The 19,699-nt window shown below is 40.4% G+C and overlaps 1 protein-coding gene across 1 annotated transcript in view; it reads right to left on the bottom strand.

Annotated features, from left to right (window-relative positions):
• The window catches only part of SNX25 (sorting nexin 25), an 80,887-nt gene extending 61,799 nt beyond the window's left edge, over positions 1 to 19,088 (bottom strand). Inside the window, exons 1-2 of the mRNA XM_064710531.1 lie at positions 18,371 to 19,088; positions 6,876 to 6,960 (exon numbers count right to left, since the gene is read on the bottom strand). Coding sequence (XP_064566601.1) covers positions 6,876 to 6,960; positions 18,371 to 18,817 — 532 coding nt within the window. The 5' untranslated portion in view covers positions 18,818 to 19,088. The remainder of the gene's footprint in view (positions 1 to 6,875; positions 6,961 to 18,370) is intronic.
• Positions 19,089 to 19,699: the final 611 nt, after the last annotated feature.

The following is a 19,699-nucleotide window of genomic DNA, read 5'->3' on the forward strand; positions in this document are numbered from 1 at the left end:
AGTGCAAAGTAATCATAAGACTCCATAATTGCTTACCTTCCACTTTGATAGAAGCTGTTTGTTTGGTAAATTATATAAATTATGAAAATCTCCCTGGAACTGAAAACAGTGAACTAATAGCATATTAATAGGCAACAGCTTAAATATTTTCACCTGCCTTTTCAGGCAAAACTAGCAAACCTCAACCAATATAACCTTGATGAAAACTTTTCCAGAGAAATGGCTAAAACTGATTAAAGTTTCTAGTCAAATGCTTCACAAACTAGCTTCCTCAAGTTTATAAAGAAACTCAATCACTTCAATGAGTATACTGAAATATTAAGCCTTTTGCTAAGTCATTTCAAGACTTTTTAATTAATAATTCAGAAAAAATTCCACAGTTCTGTAAACAAATATATAACAGGTTTAATGATTTTTTTTCCTAATCCAGGAGAGAAAAAAGTATGCAGAGCGAAATAGCAGGATAGGAACTTCCAAAATTCCTTTCTAAAATAGATGAAACATTTCACTGAAAACTCATACCCACAAATACTACAGAGTGATAAAAACAGTTATAAAATAGTGGTCTTCTGATAAGCAAGCAGAGGAATAATCTGTTAAGACACCACAGAATAGAGGAAATAGCATTTTGAAATCTGAAGTTTTATTACTTATCTCAAGTCTTCCAATAAAATACACTTTAAGAACCTATTTTTCCACAGCTGTCCCCATGTCCTTCTGCAGCCATCTTTTTTGTTATAGCTTAGTTTACTCTCTTCTGTTGCAAGGTCTGAAACACTGTGGAAAGCTGACCACAGCACAGATTCTTCCTTTTCATCTAATCCATAAGAGACCAATAATTTCTCAAGCGTGCTTGCAGCACACTGCACTGTGGTATTTTTTAATCAGCATCACTGGCAGGTAGTGACTATCCAGATTTTCTCACAGACACCCCCTCTATCCTTTGCAAGGCTGCAAAGCAGCTCTTTCTTCAGCACCTTTCGCCCAAGTGGACAAGTCATGGTATGGAGTGGTGGCTCCAACAGAATTCTATTCAAGAGAGCTCTAAAAAACAAGAGCACAAGAGCAGAACATGCATCCTGATCCCTTACAGACATATTGTCTTTCAGAGAAAATCTATTCCTAATGATCATTAATATATTAATTTTTAAATAAGCTATAACATATAATTTATATTTATAATTTGTGTAATATAATTTATATTATATTATTATTATAATTCAATAAAATTAATAAAATAATTTATTACTTTTTAAGCAACTCCACTCCAAAATGAGCTCTGTTTCCAGCACACTACATAATACATTCTTTTTGTTCCTTTTAGCCACTCATGAATTCTGTCATATTCAATACAAAAGAGCCACAAAATCTATTGGCAATATCAAGCTAGAGACAAAAGAACATGAATCATCATCAAAAACCAACCATGCAATTATGAAATAGTTCATTTGTGTTTAACTCTGCCAGTTACATACTTTCAATACCTTAAAATGATTACACTGCTTTAAACCCTATTTTTCTGCACCCATGCTTTACAACTCTCTGGCTTTACATGACTCCTGTAGTTTCCTTGTCACCCTTCCTGCATCACAGCAGTGCTGCTCTCTATAAAATTCAGGGTTCTTTAGAGCCCAGCATGTATGTCCAAGTGAGCAGTGAGACAGCTTTTAAACAAATACAATTTTAGCAGGACACCAGCCACAGACACTGACAGCAGCCAGTTTAAGCCTGGGTAAGACACTGCCTTGTGTCATCCTGGCCTTGGGGTGCAGCTGCTGCTTTCATTTCATGCCCATTGATGCAGCTGGTGCCTTTTCAGCACTCTAAGGAAATACAGAAAACAAGTATAACAAATTTATGGAGAGCAGCTTGCTCCCTTCAGAGAAGAAATCTGCTCATGCATCTATTCTCATTATTTTTATACTACATGTTCTCTAAAGCATTGAAAACAACAGTCAGAAGACAAGGAAGGAATAAAAAAAGAAGCAGAACATATTCAGGACAGAACCTTGCTACCACTAAGTCATCCACTACAATCATAAAACAGATTTCTTCTGATCAAATCAAATGCAGTGACCACAATGAGTCTGGTGCAAAACTGTAGAAATTTCCACTGGGTTTCCTAAATTAGTTCAGAAGATCCAAGTTCCAAGTTATTACAATGTGATTAAATGCCATTCCTATTGAAATTGAAGCTGAGCCTGTTCAACTACTCTTTTTAAACAGTGTAAACTAGAACACTGTTGGGAGTAGAGAGCCAGAAGCTTGTGTGGAGGTTCAGTGAGGACACCCCTCTAGACCCTTCCCTCATTCCTGCACATGTCCTACAGTAACTGCTATCCCTTTTTCCACATTCACGCATTGAGAGGTTCAGTGGCACCACCAGGTCAAACTGGTTTCAAATCTGCAACTAGCAGAGCTTCACACTAGACAGTTTTTATATTGCTAAGATTCATTATACAACTTTATTAAAAATAACAAAAATCTGAATAACAAGGATTAAATGCCTATTCTTTTTCTCAAAGCAGTATTAAAAAACAGAGCATAAATATTCTATGCAAATGCAGACAGACTTCCAAGTTTCAACAAGTAAAAGTCATTTCCTGAAAACCCTGGAGAAGCCACAACCACTACATTAATTTATAGTTAAATCCAAAACTCTCCTGTGACTGTATGAACAAATGAAAAAAGGTATAGCTACAACACTGCCTTGAGTTATTCTAGAGCAACAAGCATTACAACCCATAAAGGAGAAATACAACGGTAATGTGAATTGTGTTAGGATCCTGCAGGAAGAAACCACCTTCAAAAAGCCAAGAATCATCACCAGAATTCTGTGCTACTACAACACTAGATCTAACATGCATGATAGGGTTATAATAAGCTATACTTTTAGAAAAATATTTTCAATAAAAAACTAATAGAAAAAAATGACAGACTATACCACGGCCAAGTACCTGTCAAAGTACTGTTCTAGAGAAGTAAATGCTAAATGCTTATTTACTTCTTACAGCCACTACCTTTTGCCCCTGCCAAAAGTCAATTCAGACCAAAAAAGAAAAACCCAAAAACAAGGAAGAATGACAACAAAAACCTGAAAGAAAATTTAAAACCCCTACATTAAAGTCAGGTTTACAATTACTAATAAAATTACTAATAAATACTCTGAATATTCAGGTTTATAATTTCCAAGACACTAAGATTTAAATTGAAAGAGATGAAGGACATTTTTCACTTATTGTATTTTAAATTTCATTAAGTTTTAGCTATACAAGAGGATGAGGTTTTATGCTTATTAGCTTTACTGAAGTTTCTCATGGCTACTAAATCTTTACTTAGACCATGGTGTAAAAGGCTGACAAAATGATGTCTAAATGCCAGCATTTCAGTGACTGTGCAGTGACTGTGAACTAGCAATAGTGGTTTAAAGATTTCAGTGCTCTTCTGAAGTTTTTGTTTTGAAAATCACTAGCATTTCTTGGTTTATTTCTCTGTTCAAATTCTATGAAACTGACAGGTTTTGTAGGCTAGATGCTATCTCGGTGCATGGATGGATTGGTCCTGTGCAAAAGGAATCCCTGACAGTATCCCAATTCCCCAGTCTTTGGTCCATTTTTATTAAAATTTTCCTGGCATTTGTGTCTTTACTGGTTTTTTATGCAGAAAAAAAAATCATAAAAATATATAAACAATAGAGAAAAAATGTAGGAAATGTAGTAAAATAAAAACAGACAAATTTATGTCCAAATAATTTTCCACACGCACCTTTTGCCAAGAGTTCTTAGCTTCAAATGTTTGAATCCCAACAGCACAGAGAACATAAATTCAAATTGGTTTGCTGATATTGTGGCCAAAAAAGAAATTGTTTTGAAAGCTGTTTTTTGAAAAAATAAAACTTAAAAAATTAAAATAAATAATTTTTTAAAATCTACTAGCTTTTCAAATAGAGAGCAGCAGGAGTTCTTTTTCTAAATATCAATATGCACATATTAAGTTGGGAAATGAGACATCATTTCTCCCAATCTTTCTCTGAAGGAAGTACAACCTTACATCCCCAACACAGTTACATCCTAAGGGATCAACACAGATAGGCAAGATCTAATCCATAGAAATTATCTAATGAAATACCCAAAATATTTCCAAAAAGGTCACCTCAAGGCAGGCTTGAAGGAAGACAACCCACTCCAAAAGAAGAGATGGCTCTCCAGCAGGAAATATTTTTAGAGCTAAGAAACAGGTTAATTTTCACAGCAGAACAATTTCACCAGTAGAGCTCTGCCAGGATTTGAGCTATGGCCTGTACTTTTCTACTTACTCAAAAATGACCCAGTGAGGGAGCTAAGTGATATGAAGACAATTCTTCTTGGCACTGCTAAAACTGTAGAGACAAAGACTGACTGTGAAAAACAAAAAGACCGCAGGACTTGGAGCAATAACAGCAGAAAATGAAATTCAGCTCCTGGGAGGCCAGCTACCCCCCAGCAGATCAATCTCCTGGCAGCTGCAGCCTCAGCCCCAGCAGTACACAGTGTGCACAGCAGCACCAGAGGGACTGGGCACATCCTCTCTCAGGAGACCTCTCACCACACCCCTGTGTGCATGGAATCCAGACAAGCAGCAGGTAGCACTGAAGGGTACTTTTACAAGTGGCTTATCTTCTCATTTTGTAAGGTAAACGAAAAATCAAATCAATCTCTCAACAGAAAGCATGAGAAGTACTGAAAAAAACATATCTCAATGTTAGTTACTCAAGTGCTACCAGCTGAAAAGGAGACTTGGGGTTGACAACTGAAGACTTTTTCTTTCTGCCATACTCAACAATGAAAATCTTTGTAGCCTTGCACTTGTTCTAATTTTGAACACTTAGATTTCATAAACCACAACACACTGTGGCAGGGCTAATTCACAGCTTTCCCCCACCTTGTATCTACAGCCAAGGCAAGTATCCTATTATTCATAATGAAGCAGCACTCTAAAGCACCAACCTGTTACACTGCTCTGCTCTTAATGGAAAATAACAAAGGCATTTAGGGCAGAGCTGTGAACCAACATATACAGAGCTTCTTGGTGGTGTTTAGTGTGAGGCACACTGTAAAAGGATGATTCCCAACAATTTTAGTACAGCAACACAAAAAGCTGTATAAGACACAGGCAACTATTATCAGCCAGTGACTATCACAGGAAAACTATCTAAACATCTACTAGTTATTGAAATAAGATAGTTGGAACAGAAACATGGATGATTCCTTCAATTAAACCAAGGATATGACCAAGGATCTTTCCAACTACATGAACAGACTATGATGGTTGGAACATCAGGAAAAACACAGTAAAGCAAGCTGAAAGTGGCACAGACCCTCAGGTGAACCACATTTAACTCAGAGAGAAAAGACCACAGAGCCTGGCTATAGCACCAGCAAAAGCATGGCATGACCAACAGACAACAGCAGTTCTGGAGCAGGGCAAGGTAGTTAGCAACTAACAGTAAACCCCAGGCCAACTTAATTACACAATGATGAAACAGAGCTGAAGAAATCAGAATTAACCAAGGGCTGTCTCTTCACACCCAGCAACAGCATTTCTGAAATCAGATGACATTGTCCAAAATTCCTGGGATTTATAAATACTTTAATCCTAATCAATGCAAGATTGGAAACATAAATATTGCTAGTAATATAAAAAATACCATCTGTAAAGTTTTATTTATCCACAAACTTGTGGGGCGGAAAACCCCAACAAAAAAACCACCATTCACATCAAGACAACTACAAATTTCAGAATTGTCACAAGCAAGAAGTCCTGTCTATTTTCATATAGACTGATCATTTTGTGCTAATAAAAAATAAACTCTTGCTTTTGGGATTGCATTCAGTATTTCAAAATGATTGCATTCAGTATCTCAAACCGAAGATGACTCAGTCAGTCACCTTTCAAACCAAAAACACTTTGTATGGTAGAGCAAAAAGTACAGCCTCATCTTTGTCAAACTGCAAAACAGAGAAGTTGGCTTCATCACTTAGGCCTGGAAGAAATAAAACAAAATCTGACAAGTTTGCTGTCCAAAATTCAGCGTGAGAATGGAGGGTAAAAGCTGCTCTGAAAAAAAAATAGCAGAAAGGCATGAGCTGTCACAGCATAAGGTACTTAACTCTGAAAAATGAATCATTTAAGTATTAGTAACTTTCTTTCAGCCTTACTGAGTAGGGATGGCCTCATGCATCCATCTCAATGACATAGGTAGGTAGTGCTCTAAATTTATAATTTTTCTACATACCCTGCTAATAGCTATTCATAAAAATAACTTTAAAAACATAACAAGGTGTCACAAGACAACCAACCCATTTGAAGCAATGATAATTTTCAAAGATACTCTCAATTTATGAAAAATACAGGAAAAAGTGCTGCAAAGAAATCTTAAAGGAAAAGGTATTCAAAATTATATAAAATATTTACAAAAGGTTGATATACTCTATCAGTCAGAAATAGAAATGTTGATTTTAGAATCAGTTTTAATGGCAAGAATTGCAGTAAATGGGAAGACTGTAGGCAAGAGTCTACAGGATTTCTCAGTTCAGGAAAACCCAGTCAAGAATATTTTAAGTGTTACCCCTTTGCTTTGTGCATAAGTATTAAGGACTGTATTTCAATTTATTTCTGTAAAAACCAGCCACTACAATGACAAGATATCAGCTGAATAGCAAAACCAACATCACATTACCTACCACAGTGGATTCCTTGAGAAGACTAAGACCTTGCCATTACATTTTATATCATGGAAGAAACCAGGGTCATATTCTAAAGTCTTGGAACATTGTGCAGTTATGGTTTGCTAAAAGGACAAGAGACACTCAGACTTTAATGCTCCTAAGACTCACCTTCTTTCAGCGCTTTATCCATATTGTGAGAAATAACCACTCTCCTTGATTGGATTGAATCATGAGAGCTTCCAGACCAATTACTCTGAAATTAAAACAGAACATACACCATAAGAGGAAGAAATAAACTAAAAGTTACAGAAGGAATAAAACTGGAATTCAAGGCAATAGTAATGTATCATTTGGTCCTTATGCAAATATTGTCACCTCATATGGTAAAACAGAGGAGTGTCAATTGTCTATGAGGTTATTATATATTGTTCATTAAGCACATATTAATACTTATGTCTCACACATTGTTCAACTTGCAAAATTATCTTAATTGAAGTTTTTTGGGTAGAAAGGAGCTGTATTCATTTGCAAGACAGTGCACTGAGGATAGGACATGCATGTAACAAAACAACTGGAACTCTTTTGTTCAGTATTTTCACAGCAAATAAAACATTTTTACAGCCTGCTGTGACAATGGATTTCATTTATCCTTGTAAACTACTTTTAAAACCAAAGAGAAGCCTTTAGATCTCCTACGTAATTTTGGTTCACATTTTTTGGGCTTCTTTCTTCAAAGATACTTCTGGCCCTCTGCATTTTCAGCTGCTGTTCTACACAAATATTTGTCTTTATTGGAGTATTCACTCCCACAGCGTCCAAACAGGTGGGCGGATGGAGAAACATTTTTCAGGGTATAGACAAAGAGCAGTGACTCATGATGTATTTATATAGAAAGGAGTATAATTCAAAACAGAAATAGAAACTGCTCCCACTGTCAATCAGCTTGGAGCTCACTCTCCTTCCTAAGGGGAAAGTACTGCAGAAACATCCCCATCCCTCCAACATTCACCACACAGAGAATAGGAAAGCAGCATAAACATGAAGTAAAAACACTGTTTAATGTTCTTAAAGGTAATATACTGTTATTTCAGCCAATTTGCAGCCTAATAATCTGTATTTTGGTTTAATGTTTTTTGTCTACTTCAGATGCGTGCATAAGGAGTCTAACAAAGTTCATCTAATAGAACCTAGATAAAGGAGTCTATGCACTACTTTTAACAGCAAAATAAAGCTTTTCAGGCTCACTCACACCTATCACACAGCAAAGTGACTTGGAAAGGTACTTTCCATGTCTTGAGTGCCCCCCTGCCCATAGCTGGTTTGTTCCACCTTTTGGATGAATGCAGCAGCACTCCCTGGAGTCCTTCCAGTCGCTATTCTGAGACCATGACTGTGGTCTTCCAGCTGATTGCTTCCCTCCTCCACAACACCACCAATGGCAGGAGCAGCAGGACTTCAGCACATTTGCCTCCATCTGCAGCCCCCCCTCACTATTAAGACTATAGTTAATGAGGTGTGAGAACAGAGTACTTAGTGAACCACTATAGATTTCCAAGCCCCTTTTTGATCTGACCACTGGTAAAAGCTTCAGCCATACCCAGCTAAACAGTAAGGAAAAGTATTTTGTCTCTTTGTAAGGTCACCTAACACTATTTGTAAGGCTCCAACACATCATCTCTGGCTGCTAATGTTATCACACTTCCTCAACACTGTTCAAAGCTGTGTTAATGCCAGTCACATAATTATTTTCTGCTTTATCTGCAGCAGGAAGCTGCATTTTTTAAAAAATTAAAAAGAGAAGACTCACAGAGACGTGAAATACCCCAAGTATCTTAGGGGAAGGGTAAACCCAATTAAACAAACTCACTCAGGTCTTTCTGTGAAGAACTCCTAAACATGAGCCAACAATCCTGACTCAAGATCCATGCTCAACACACTCCATCTTCCTTAACACTCATGCCAGCTTAGGTGTCCTACAAGGCTAATCCTTCTGCTGAACTGAGTCCTACCTGCATGGAGGTCAGTGACCTCAAGCTAACTTAGGCATCTACAGTTGCACCACATACATTGCAGGAAGCATTTTTTATGGCCTAAAGCATCAGTAAGTGCTCAAATGCAGTGCTCACCAAATAATTCCTTTCAAAACTAGTTTAAACACAAGTTAAAAACAAAAAAAAAAAAAAGAAAGAAAGCAATCTTCAGAGGGGATCTATAGTTGCAAGAAGTAACTTGTTCCACTATTAACTTGCGATTCTGGATGGGTTACTTCAGGTTTAAGAACTAAACTTCAGGGAGACCTTACTGCTGTCTCCATCTACTCAATGACAGGATACAAAGAAAAGGGAGCCAGACTCTTCTTGCAGATGCACGGGACATTAGGAAACATTGCAACACAGGAAATTTCCATCACAAGACAAAACTATTTTAATCATGAGGCTGCTCAAGTATCAGAATAGGAGTGCTGACAGGCTGTGGGGTCTCCATCTCTCAATCTTCCTCACTCTGAGCAAGAGAGTGAACTAGATGTCCCCCAGATATTCCTTCCAACCTGAACTATTCATGATCTTTGATGACCCTTCAGAGAGCTGTTAATTAAATTTCATTATTCATAATATACCAGATCTAAAGGTGCCTTGTCTAAAACAACTGATCAAACTCCTTTTTTCTTCCCCTTTTATGAACTTGCATTTAGCAGGATCAAGACTTAAGCCTTATTAGTTTAGGTTTGCTTTCAAAAAGTACTGTTTCTGTGACAATAAAAGTGATGAATTAATTAAATAAGCAGGCACTCCCAAGTTAGATGACATATGGCAGTAAACACCTTAAAAACACCACTAACAACCTGGTAATGCTGATAACCAACATCTGTGATAATAAAAGGATTTCAGAAAATTCACAGTCCAAGCTCAGCTCTAACAGCTGAAAGACTTTCTTCCTTCCCCTGACTCAAGTCAGATGGAGGGCATATGTAGAAAACAGTTTCAGCTAGAAAGCTTAGATTTGAATGTTTTCACATTTTTCTTCATGTCATTCATCTGAAGAAAAATGGTGCTAGGCTTCATGAAATAATTGGCATAACCCTGACTGCGCCAAAAACATTTGTAAATGGATTTAACACAGTCAAAGCTCTAGTTTAGATACTCCTTAATGCAGAATAAAACCTGGTATGTTCCTCTAAGTCCTGACTTGCACTATCATAGCCCTCAATAATTTATCTTTTTTTAATTGGTGTCAAGACAATTGGGTTCCTGTCTGTGGATTTCATTGGTAAGTAATGACAGAAACCAGACTGAAACATAAATAAAACTTAACAAAAGGACTTGAAGGGGTAGGGGTGGAGAACATTTTAAATGTACATGCTAAGAATGAGGTTGCTAACAAACAGGGAGGCCTGTTTCCTGGAACACTTCAAGTTTTCTTCAGTTTTGACTTTGCTTAGAGGCCAAAAAAAAAGGATGTGTGCATTTCCTGTAGACTTCTGAACAGCACTCATTGTTTGAAACTTTTGAAAACTATTTATGATGAAGAAAACAACAGTCTGAATTGGTCAAGGAAAAAAAAGGCTGACATTGAACCTGAAATTCTGTCCTAGGTTCAGTCTCCTACAGATTCAAAACTTAAGGAAATGTCATTTATTCATTTAAACTATATAAGTAATTTTAAATTAGCTCTGAAGACAACAATAAATGTTAAATGAAAAAGAATTAAGAAATTATTTCAGCAACAATACTTATTAAATGGCAAAGCACAGAGAACACAGGAGTACCTTCCACTATCAAGAAATTCATTTGCAACACTTTGTATCAAATGCAATTTTTAAAACAGAGCAGCAAAAAGCCAGGCACCTGCTACAGGCACACCACATGCAGCCTTACTCTGCCATGGAATTAAGGCCAGAAGCAGAGAAAAATTTACAATTATTCCTATTACATTATCTCAATTACAACAAAACTAGAGCAGAGATCACAACAGATGCCACAATATAAATGGGCATTGTGGATGAGACAGTTCAATCACGGATCTAAAAGGGAAAGGCTGCATCTAATTCAGCATACACAAACAAACCAGTTACTCATAGTTACTTTTTCCTCCCACTGTTGCAGTATTACCTTTCCTCTTATCTTTGTAAAAACATACATTAATATCAGACTGGACCTTGATAACAAAGAGTCACAGCCTCAAACAATACTTCACTGAGCTCTTCATAAATTCATATTTAACAGATATGGATAGATGTGTTCTTATCCACATATTACTTCATAGAGATGTTATTATCCCAACATTATTTCAACTAATGATGCAAAAACAAATTTATGTTCACAAGAGTTATTTTTTAATCTTTACTTATAGTCTATTTAAGATTACAAGGCACATATGTATCTGTCACAGTCAGCATTAACAGATACCATAACTACCAATTTAAAAGTCAACATACTTAAAGCATGTTAATCCTGTTATCTTAAGCATCATTATCTTGGTAATTATTTTATGATATCTCATTATTTCTACTAATGTAGTAGCTCCTGAAATATGTAAACTCTGTTTATCATATGGGGATCTTCAATCTTAGCTGTTTAAAACTGGTAAAACTGCAGCAGTGTAAAAACTTTGTAATTAGGATAGAACTTTCTTCACTTGAGATTTCATAGAATACCAGACAGATAAGAATAAGAATATGAAAATGAAACATTTCTCGGGTACTTCTTTCATTCTATCAGTACAGCTAAGAAATAATTGGTAAGTTAGCATTCAAATCACTGCTCAGCAAGAAGTGGAGCATTATCCTGGGCTGGAATTTTTAATATTGCCATCAAAATAAAGCCTTAAATGAATTCTCAAGGTACAGGCATAGCCCCAATTTACTGAACATTTCCACACTCTCCTCCTCTGTAAAAAGAGATGACAAGAACCTATGGTCTATACTTCAAGGCCAAAAGAGCCATATGGCATGAAAACTAAATTGCTGGCACGCCAGAAAAGCCAGCACAAAATCATGCCTGAGATGCAGAGTCTCAGCTTAGCAACCAGAGAGAAACTCCTGAGAGGCCTATTGCTATACCCTCCCTGCACATGACTTTTTACCATACACACATTTTCTAGGGTGTTCTGTTTTCAAGAGCACCACAAAACCCATCATCATTCATTTTATTACCATTAACTTGTTCTGTTTCACTGTGCATATTTAATAGGGGAAAAATGGTATAGAATGACTGGTCACAAAAACCTCCCATAGACACAACACAAATCTGTTCCCCTCATGACTACATGATTTCTTTATCTTTTTAGCCACTTGAAGTAACAGCTTGGGAGAGGATACAGTGTTCTATGTAACTGGCTCTTTCCTTAGGTAACTTCTGCTGCTGTGCTTTGCAAAGAGCAAGAAACCCAAGACTTGCCAATATAAGAGAACTTTATGTGATTTTCAGAATGTTTCTGATACATGCCTACACTATTTTCAATGTCAAAGCATACCTTGAATGCAGGATGTCTTCACTCTTGACCTTATTACAGAGGTTTTATAGCCACCCTTAGGATCTCCCTGCAAGAGACTTGGACAGTAAGATCTCTAGGAGCCCACCATCCATCCTTATTGACTCAGCAGAGCTTGGTTATCAGGAGAAATGAGCTAGCTCCCTAGTTATGTTTTGAATCATAGAACACTGTTCATGTGAGAAGCAGTCCCTACAAAGGTAAAAACAGCCCATTCACAGCAAAATATGAGATGTCAATCCAACACAAAATTGAGAAAATTAAATGTCGAGAACAATAAAATGCAGAGCTGACAAAAAAGGATCCAATGAAAGGAATCAGAAAGGACCGCATGACAAAACAAGCAATCTCTAAATATACATGATGAATAAAAGAAATCTCTAAACATACATGATGGAGAAAAATGTGTGGAAAACTAAGTCTGCTCACTGCTAAAGAGTTATGGGACAAAGGAGTGAGTATCAGAGTCTGAAAAACATTTCATTTCCTGAGGTCAGACTCCTGTAATAAAGTTATCACTCCAAAGTTACACCTGCAGGTCATCAACATATGCAGTCCTAACAAAGTTCCAATTCTGAAAAGGCTTATAAATCCCAAATTATAACAGATGTTCCACAGATCCCTAAAAATAAACTGTACCAGAAATGTCCAAACCACAGGCCCTTGCTGAACTATAGCAGAACACTTGCAATTCATGCAACGTTCCCTTAACATTTTAAAATATTCATGGAATTGGTAGAAATTGCTAAAATATATTTTTATTATTTTGATTTCATGACTTTCCTAGTAGTAAACTCAACCATATCAACAAAGGCTCATTATTGACCTGCCTATAAATAAGACAGAACTAAGAATAAATGCATGAGACTCTGAGTTCTGTTAAAAACACACTAAACATATCTTCTCCTTTCAATCCAGAAACAAACCATCAATTAAAAGACTGGCACTAGATCAGAATATCTGTTTGCAAGCCCAAAACAGTCCAAAGTGTGATACAAGTGCCACAACCAGAGACTGCTGTTGTTTTTAAAAAAATCCTGCAATATCAGAGCTCTAAATATCCCCTGTGCAGTCAGAGAATGAGACAGATCATAGAAGATGCTTAGCTTTAGATTTAGAAAAAACCATAAATGCTTTTAAAGTCTTACTAAGGCATACAGATCAAAATTTGAAGGGGTTAGGAAGCTTCTCCTCTCCCTCACAGTTCCTCCAAACTACTTATTGCCTCAAGAATTCTTTTGCATCCCACTTGAAATTTTTGCCCACAGATGGCAAACCTTCCCCTTTCCACAGCTGCTGGGGCTCCTCCAAGCTTACCTTCACATGCTTCATCTCATGGCAAAAGTCCAACAGAGAAGGAAAATAAAACCCTGTGTTCTTTCTCTCTGCTTCCCTTATGCTCTTCACAAAGGGCAGAGCACTCAGCTCGGCTACTATGACAAATACTCAACCTCAGTCAAGCTGCCATCACACTTGAAAGATTGGGACCATTTCCATTTCACTATACATCCTCCTACAGATTGGATAAAAAGCAGTACTACGTTCCAGGATCCAGATACTTCAAAGACAACCTGATCCAATGAAAAAAAGCTTTACCCACGCCCCCTGCACTAATGGCAAATTCACAAAAATACACGTTCGTGGATGGAAGGAGGCTTTAGGAACATAAAACATGATCACATGTAATGTGATTTGGCTTTAGGGCCAGAAAGGGAGAGTGTTAGTTTACTCTCTTATAATTGGGAGCTATTAAACTGTAGTAAACAATAGTGACCAAATATGTCAGGAGATGAGTTTTAAAGAAATACTAAAAATAATTGACAACTGTTAATTGTAGGAAACTAAAGACAGGACATTAAAATCCATGTACCCTTTTCACTGGAGACAAAAAGCACATTGACTATCCTTCTGTAAGTGTTGCAGAAAGACCAGGTAGATCCTTCTCTATACAGAGTATCATTCACTTAATCTGAATTTAAAATGCAGTACTTAAATCTAATAAACGAATCATTGTTTTTTGCATTATTTAAAAGAAGTTGATAACCCAACTCTCTGTTACTTGGAGCTTTTGCTTTGAATCAGAGTCAAAACATTATGCTGAAAAGAAAACCCCATCTCTGCCAGTTTTTTTGGCAGAGAAACAACTCACACGAACGTGGGAAAAGTTTTCCTTTCCCTTCCCACTACCTTGGTTAACATGGCTCTTCACATGAGTCAAAGTCATCTCCCTCTACAACCACACAAGGTAAAAGGAGTTTTGGAAGCAAACTTGAATTTTAAAGGATTACATATGTTCTAACCCAAGGCTATCTTTGCTATGAACAAGTCCACAGGTACTTGAGAAGTGAATTTTAAAACAGACAGAACAGACATTCTCACTAAAGTACAATTGGGCCATCATGCCTTTTTGCAGCCTTGCATTTTGCTGTTCTCCACCACCATGAATCATCTTGTCCTAAAACAGCTCCTGCAAAGTGCTGAAAAATACCTGACAATAATATAATGTACAATTCAAGGAACTCATTCAATTCCTATTATTTCAATATCAATAGAAACTATTTACCAGTATTATCAGTACCTGCAAGTACTTAAAGTATTAAGTAAAACTTTATTATGAGTTGCCTGTGCACCTCTCTTCCAACAAGAGATATTTTTATGTGGAAGCCAGGAGACTGCCCAGATAGTTTTTATGAACAGAGCTACAAAAAAATACATTGAAAGCACAATTTATCATAGGGATATAAATCACACAGCTTGCTTTGCAATTCTCAGCAGATTTCAAGTGCTCTTTCTGAGATACCTGACTTCAGAAGGAAGTCTTGACCTTTCAAGTCCCAAAGGAGTTACACAAAAAATGGACAAAGCACAGCTTTATGTTCGAGAAGATTGCTTCTCTAGTTGGAACTTCAGGCAAAATGGAAGAAAAATATATGTACCTTGTTCTTCTGAAATCCAAACCTGCACCACTGTACTTCCTCGCTCATATTGCTCACTTGCACAAACCATGAAAATCAACAGCACTGAACTCTCACATGCTCAGTGGTTGCTGAGTTGAGAATGTACAAAACCTCCCTTTATTCAGCTCAGCACGAGGGACTCCATTCAACTCCCCTTTGAAGTTGGTCTAGAGTACTCCCACTAGCTTTCCAAGAGCTGAGTCTGACTACAACCAGAGTAAACATTTATTCCTGAACACTTAATGTTTCCTCATTTGTTAACCCCATGTGAAAAATCTCACAAAGACTGAAAAGTGAATTGTCTAAATTTCGTACATAAAACACATGAAGAGTGAGATGCCAGTCATAATAAGGTTTTTACCTTACATTTTTTCAATTATTAGACCAACAGGTAGTTCTTCCTTATTCTTGAGGAGAAGAAAAAACAAGGCTGAAAAAAATTATAGCTTTATGTCATAGTACTACTGGCTCCCAGAAAAGACAAAAGGATCATAAGGCTCTATGAAAAGCATGAGAGCAACAACTGAAAAATAAAAAAGCAGTGTAAATGCAAAAGGATGTAAAATTAAAAGACTAAATTAGGAAGTTTTAGTGAATGGCCTACATTTCTATAGGCTGCCTATCTAGACAATTTTATTTTCTTCACCTACATTTTGCTGAAGCTCCAATTAGAAAGTCTGCTACATGTATACAAAATCATGTTCAGAAAAACTCTTCAAGAAGCTTTTCAGTCCTGAAGCCACTTCGTACTAGAAAGAAATCAATAAAACTATAAATTGAAGGTATGAGAAACCCAATTAAGATGCCTGGCATTACATCTTCTAAATAGAAAGGGTAAAAAGACTCACTCCTTTTTTGAACATCCCCTTCATGTAAGTAAACTTTTGGGAACAGTGCAAAGAGGGAGGAAAAAAAATTGAATGGAGTCAAGGAGAGGGTAACAAAATAATGCCAGGAAAAGGGTTCTAGCAGGTACTGGTGCCTTACCAGTGAATTTTAAATACCAAATTTCAATTCCCCTCTGAAACAACAAACACATCCCATAGAGCTACAATAAATGCAAACGCTATAAATTAGATAACACAACAGCAGGTGTGCACCATTAATACATACAAATCCAACAGATGAACAAAACATCTTCAAGAGAAATGCACAGTAACACATCACAAAAAGAAAGTGCAGATGGTACAGTTGCAGAGGTGGCTATTTGTCTCTGGACAGTTCTACTTCCACTGCTGTTCTGTAGGCTTATGTTTTTCAGTAGGCTTACATTTTTCACAAAGGAGGAGACAAAGAAATTAATATATTTTTTTTGTCCTTCAAATTTTGGCTTCCCCAATTAAATTGGCTGTTTCACAAACCTGAATGTTGCTCCTCATTGCGTCAGCAGGGAGATTTTGATTGCTAAGTTTATGTACAGATATGTTTGGTACTGTGTAAAAGTAAGCTAACTCACCTGATGCTCAGATAAGGACAGAAGTAAATAAATGCCACTGGAGCTATGGCATTGACACAGAAACATCTATTCTTGTAAATCTCAAAGCAACAGGAATTGTTGTTTTGATAATCAATTGATCCACTTACATATTTTTTCTGTTTGGTGTAACATAGCTAGAGGGCTAAAAACAAAAGCACATAGTCCTTTACTAGAAGGTGCTTATGCACCTAACACACATTTGTTACCTAGCACTCCTCTGACAAAATCCAGCTGAACAATCCCTAGCTGTACCCACCTTTTGCTTACCACTTGTGTGTTACACCTTCTTACTTCCCACCTTAAGGCTCATACACATTATTTGTTCCTCCCTTCCTTCAGAAAGCTGAGTATGATGTTGAGTGTTCAAAGCAAAGAGGATGTTTAAAAAATTCTACCAATAAGACAAAATGAGTATCAGACAGAGCCACACACATATCCTGAATGCACCTTCACAAGTTGTATTATTCACTGAATTCAACAAAGCCCAGCCAAACGATCCCTACCGGCAACAATACTCTGCCGGCTTCCATTAAATGCAGACAGGAAAAGCACATTGCTCCCAAACACAGGCTGCTTCTCTCCCTAGGTCAAAGAATGAAGGAATAAACCATTACTACAGGTTGTCAGCAACTTGAAAAGACAGAAAGACGACAGTTTCAGCCAGTGATCTGTATTGGGTTCTTGCCCTGCCGGCAAGCTCAGAGGCATGGGCTGCAGCCCCAGGCACACGTGACAGCGCTACTTACTTACTGCCGAGGAGGGTGCGTGTACCAAATGTAACAAACTGGGTTACCAGAACAGCCGGGCTGCACACCCGGGCGACACGAATTCCCTCCCTTTTCCTTCTCAGAGCGCTCTCAAGTATCCCAACATTACTGAAGGGAAATAGCACTTACGCAGTACAGTCTATTTATTGCTGCGGCAGCTCAAGTGCTAACACACCTACAAGTCACCGTGAGGGGCCAAGGGCTCCAGGCTGGAGCTGCCAGCTGTAACATTCAACAGCACATCCCTGTGACCCACTGCAAAGCAGGACTGTGGGCAGATTCTAAATTTTCAGCGGTATTTTTGCAGGCTCATCTAGGATCAGCTCCCAAGCACTGGATGATGGGGAACAGGGCTGTGGATGGGAGGAAAGTTTCCAAATGCCTCGTGCTATCAGTCCCATTCAGAAGAACCCGAAAAATACTAAGCTGTGAGCTACGAAGAGCTTGTGCGCTAGTACATTTTGGAATATGTACAGAAAATGAAATTGTTTCCCTTTTGCATAGAGCTCTGCAACGGCTTGAGTACAAAATAGCACTATGATAACACTATCTGAAGCTGTCCGACTTCAGAGAACGCATTAAAGGAACACTAAGCTGCCTCCTCGACCAAGTCTCTCTTTTACCAGTGACATTGCAATGGGAGGAGCAGAAAAGGATTTGAGACAACGGCCACTGTGGAGCGAACACAGCGAACCACCCTGCGAGCATTCCCGCAATCCGGAGGTCTCTCGGGTGCAAAGTGTTGATTTTTCCGCTGCGCCTGCTACCGTCCAACACAACTTTGGTCATTTAAAGCCCCGCCGGGCGGCAGAGCGCGGGCAGGCTCCTGCGGCCGCGGTAGGACAGCAGGACACGGGGTCCGGGTGGCGCGCCGTTCCACGGCGGAGCGAGGGCCGCGCCGTCCCCGCCCGCCGCCGGGCAGGGAGGGCGCGCCGCGGCCACCGCCCGCTCCGCTCCCCTCCCGCTACTCACCCCCGCGACCGGCCGGACCGGAGCCACGGCGGCGAAGTCCGGCGGCGGCAGGCGGCGGCGGCCGCGGCACATCAGGACGATCAGGGTGCCCAGCGCGGCGGCAGCGGCGGCGCAGCCCACGTAGAGGGCGAGGCGGAGCAGCAGCAGCGCCAGGCACGGCGGCCCGCCGCCCCCCGCCTCGGCCCGCTCCTGCCCCAGGTGGACGACGGACACAGCCAGAAGCCCCAGTCCCGCCGCCAGCACGAAGCGGGATGATCCGGGATCCTCGTCCTCCTCGTCTTCCGCCGCCTCCTCCTCGCCGCCGCCGACCACAGCGGCGGCCGCCGGGGCGCTGCGGCGGCGCGCCTCGCCACCGGGGCCGTGCGAGCCCAGCGGGCCGGGGGCGGCGGCCCCCGCCGCCTCGGGCTGCCCGGCCGTGCTGCTAGCGCTGTCGGCACCGGGGAACATGCTGCTCCTGGCGCCGCTGGGAGCAAGCGCATCTCCCGCCGCGGCAGCCCCCTGCGAAGGTCGCCGCTCCCGGGGCCCCCCCTCTCCTCCGCCGCCGCCGCCGCCTCCTTCGCCGCCCGCCGCCGCCACTGGCACCGCTGCGGCCGCCGGGGGAGCCGGAGCTCATGCCCAGCGGCAGGAGGGTGCGCGGCGGCCGGGCCGCTTTCTGGCGGCAGCGCTGCCCCGCGCTGGGCGGCGGGAGCCGAGCGCCGTGGCAGCAGCCGGGGAGGCCCCGCCGCGCCGCTCGGTGTCCGGCCGGGCAGGGGGCGGAGGCGGGGGCGGTGCCTGCCGGGCGGGCGGGCCCGGGACATGTGCGCCTGCCGCACCGCCCCACGGCGGGGCCCGGCCGGAACGTCTAGTACCGTGTTGCGAGTCAGGGAGCTCCGCCGTGGCGGGGCTGGAGGCGTCCCCGGGCGCTGGCCAGGAAGCGGGTACGCTGGGACGAAGCGAGGGCAATCCCCGCGGGCTGCAGTGCGGTGCTTGGCTGCGCGGAATGCCACGGAACGGCTCCCCGCCACGGGGGCTAGGCCCAGAGGGACCCGGCGTGATCAGACCGGATCATCGAGGCCCTAACCAGAAATTGGGACAAAAGCCTTGGCGAGCGGCATCTCGGAGATCCGGAGTGTGCACTATGCACCCCTCTGCCTGCTCCCCTCTGATCAGCCAAAGGAAGTCACAAATAACTGGACTTCAGAAATAAAAAGTTGATTGAACAGTGATGCTAAAGAAACACAGCCTCACCACCCCAACAGAAGCATGCCAGCCCTCCAGTCAGTACCCTCCCTCTGTTGTATATTTTATATCTGTTTGTGTTAGATCTGAGAACAAATTCCTGGGAGGGTG

The sequence above is a fragment of the Zonotrichia leucophrys genome, chromosome 4, assembly GCF_028769735.1.
Source record: "Zonotrichia leucophrys gambelii isolate GWCS_2022_RI chromosome 4, RI_Zleu_2.0, whole genome shotgun sequence".
NCBI classification, from domain to species: domain Eukaryota; kingdom Metazoa; phylum Chordata; class Aves; order Passeriformes; family Passerellidae; genus Zonotrichia; species Zonotrichia leucophrys.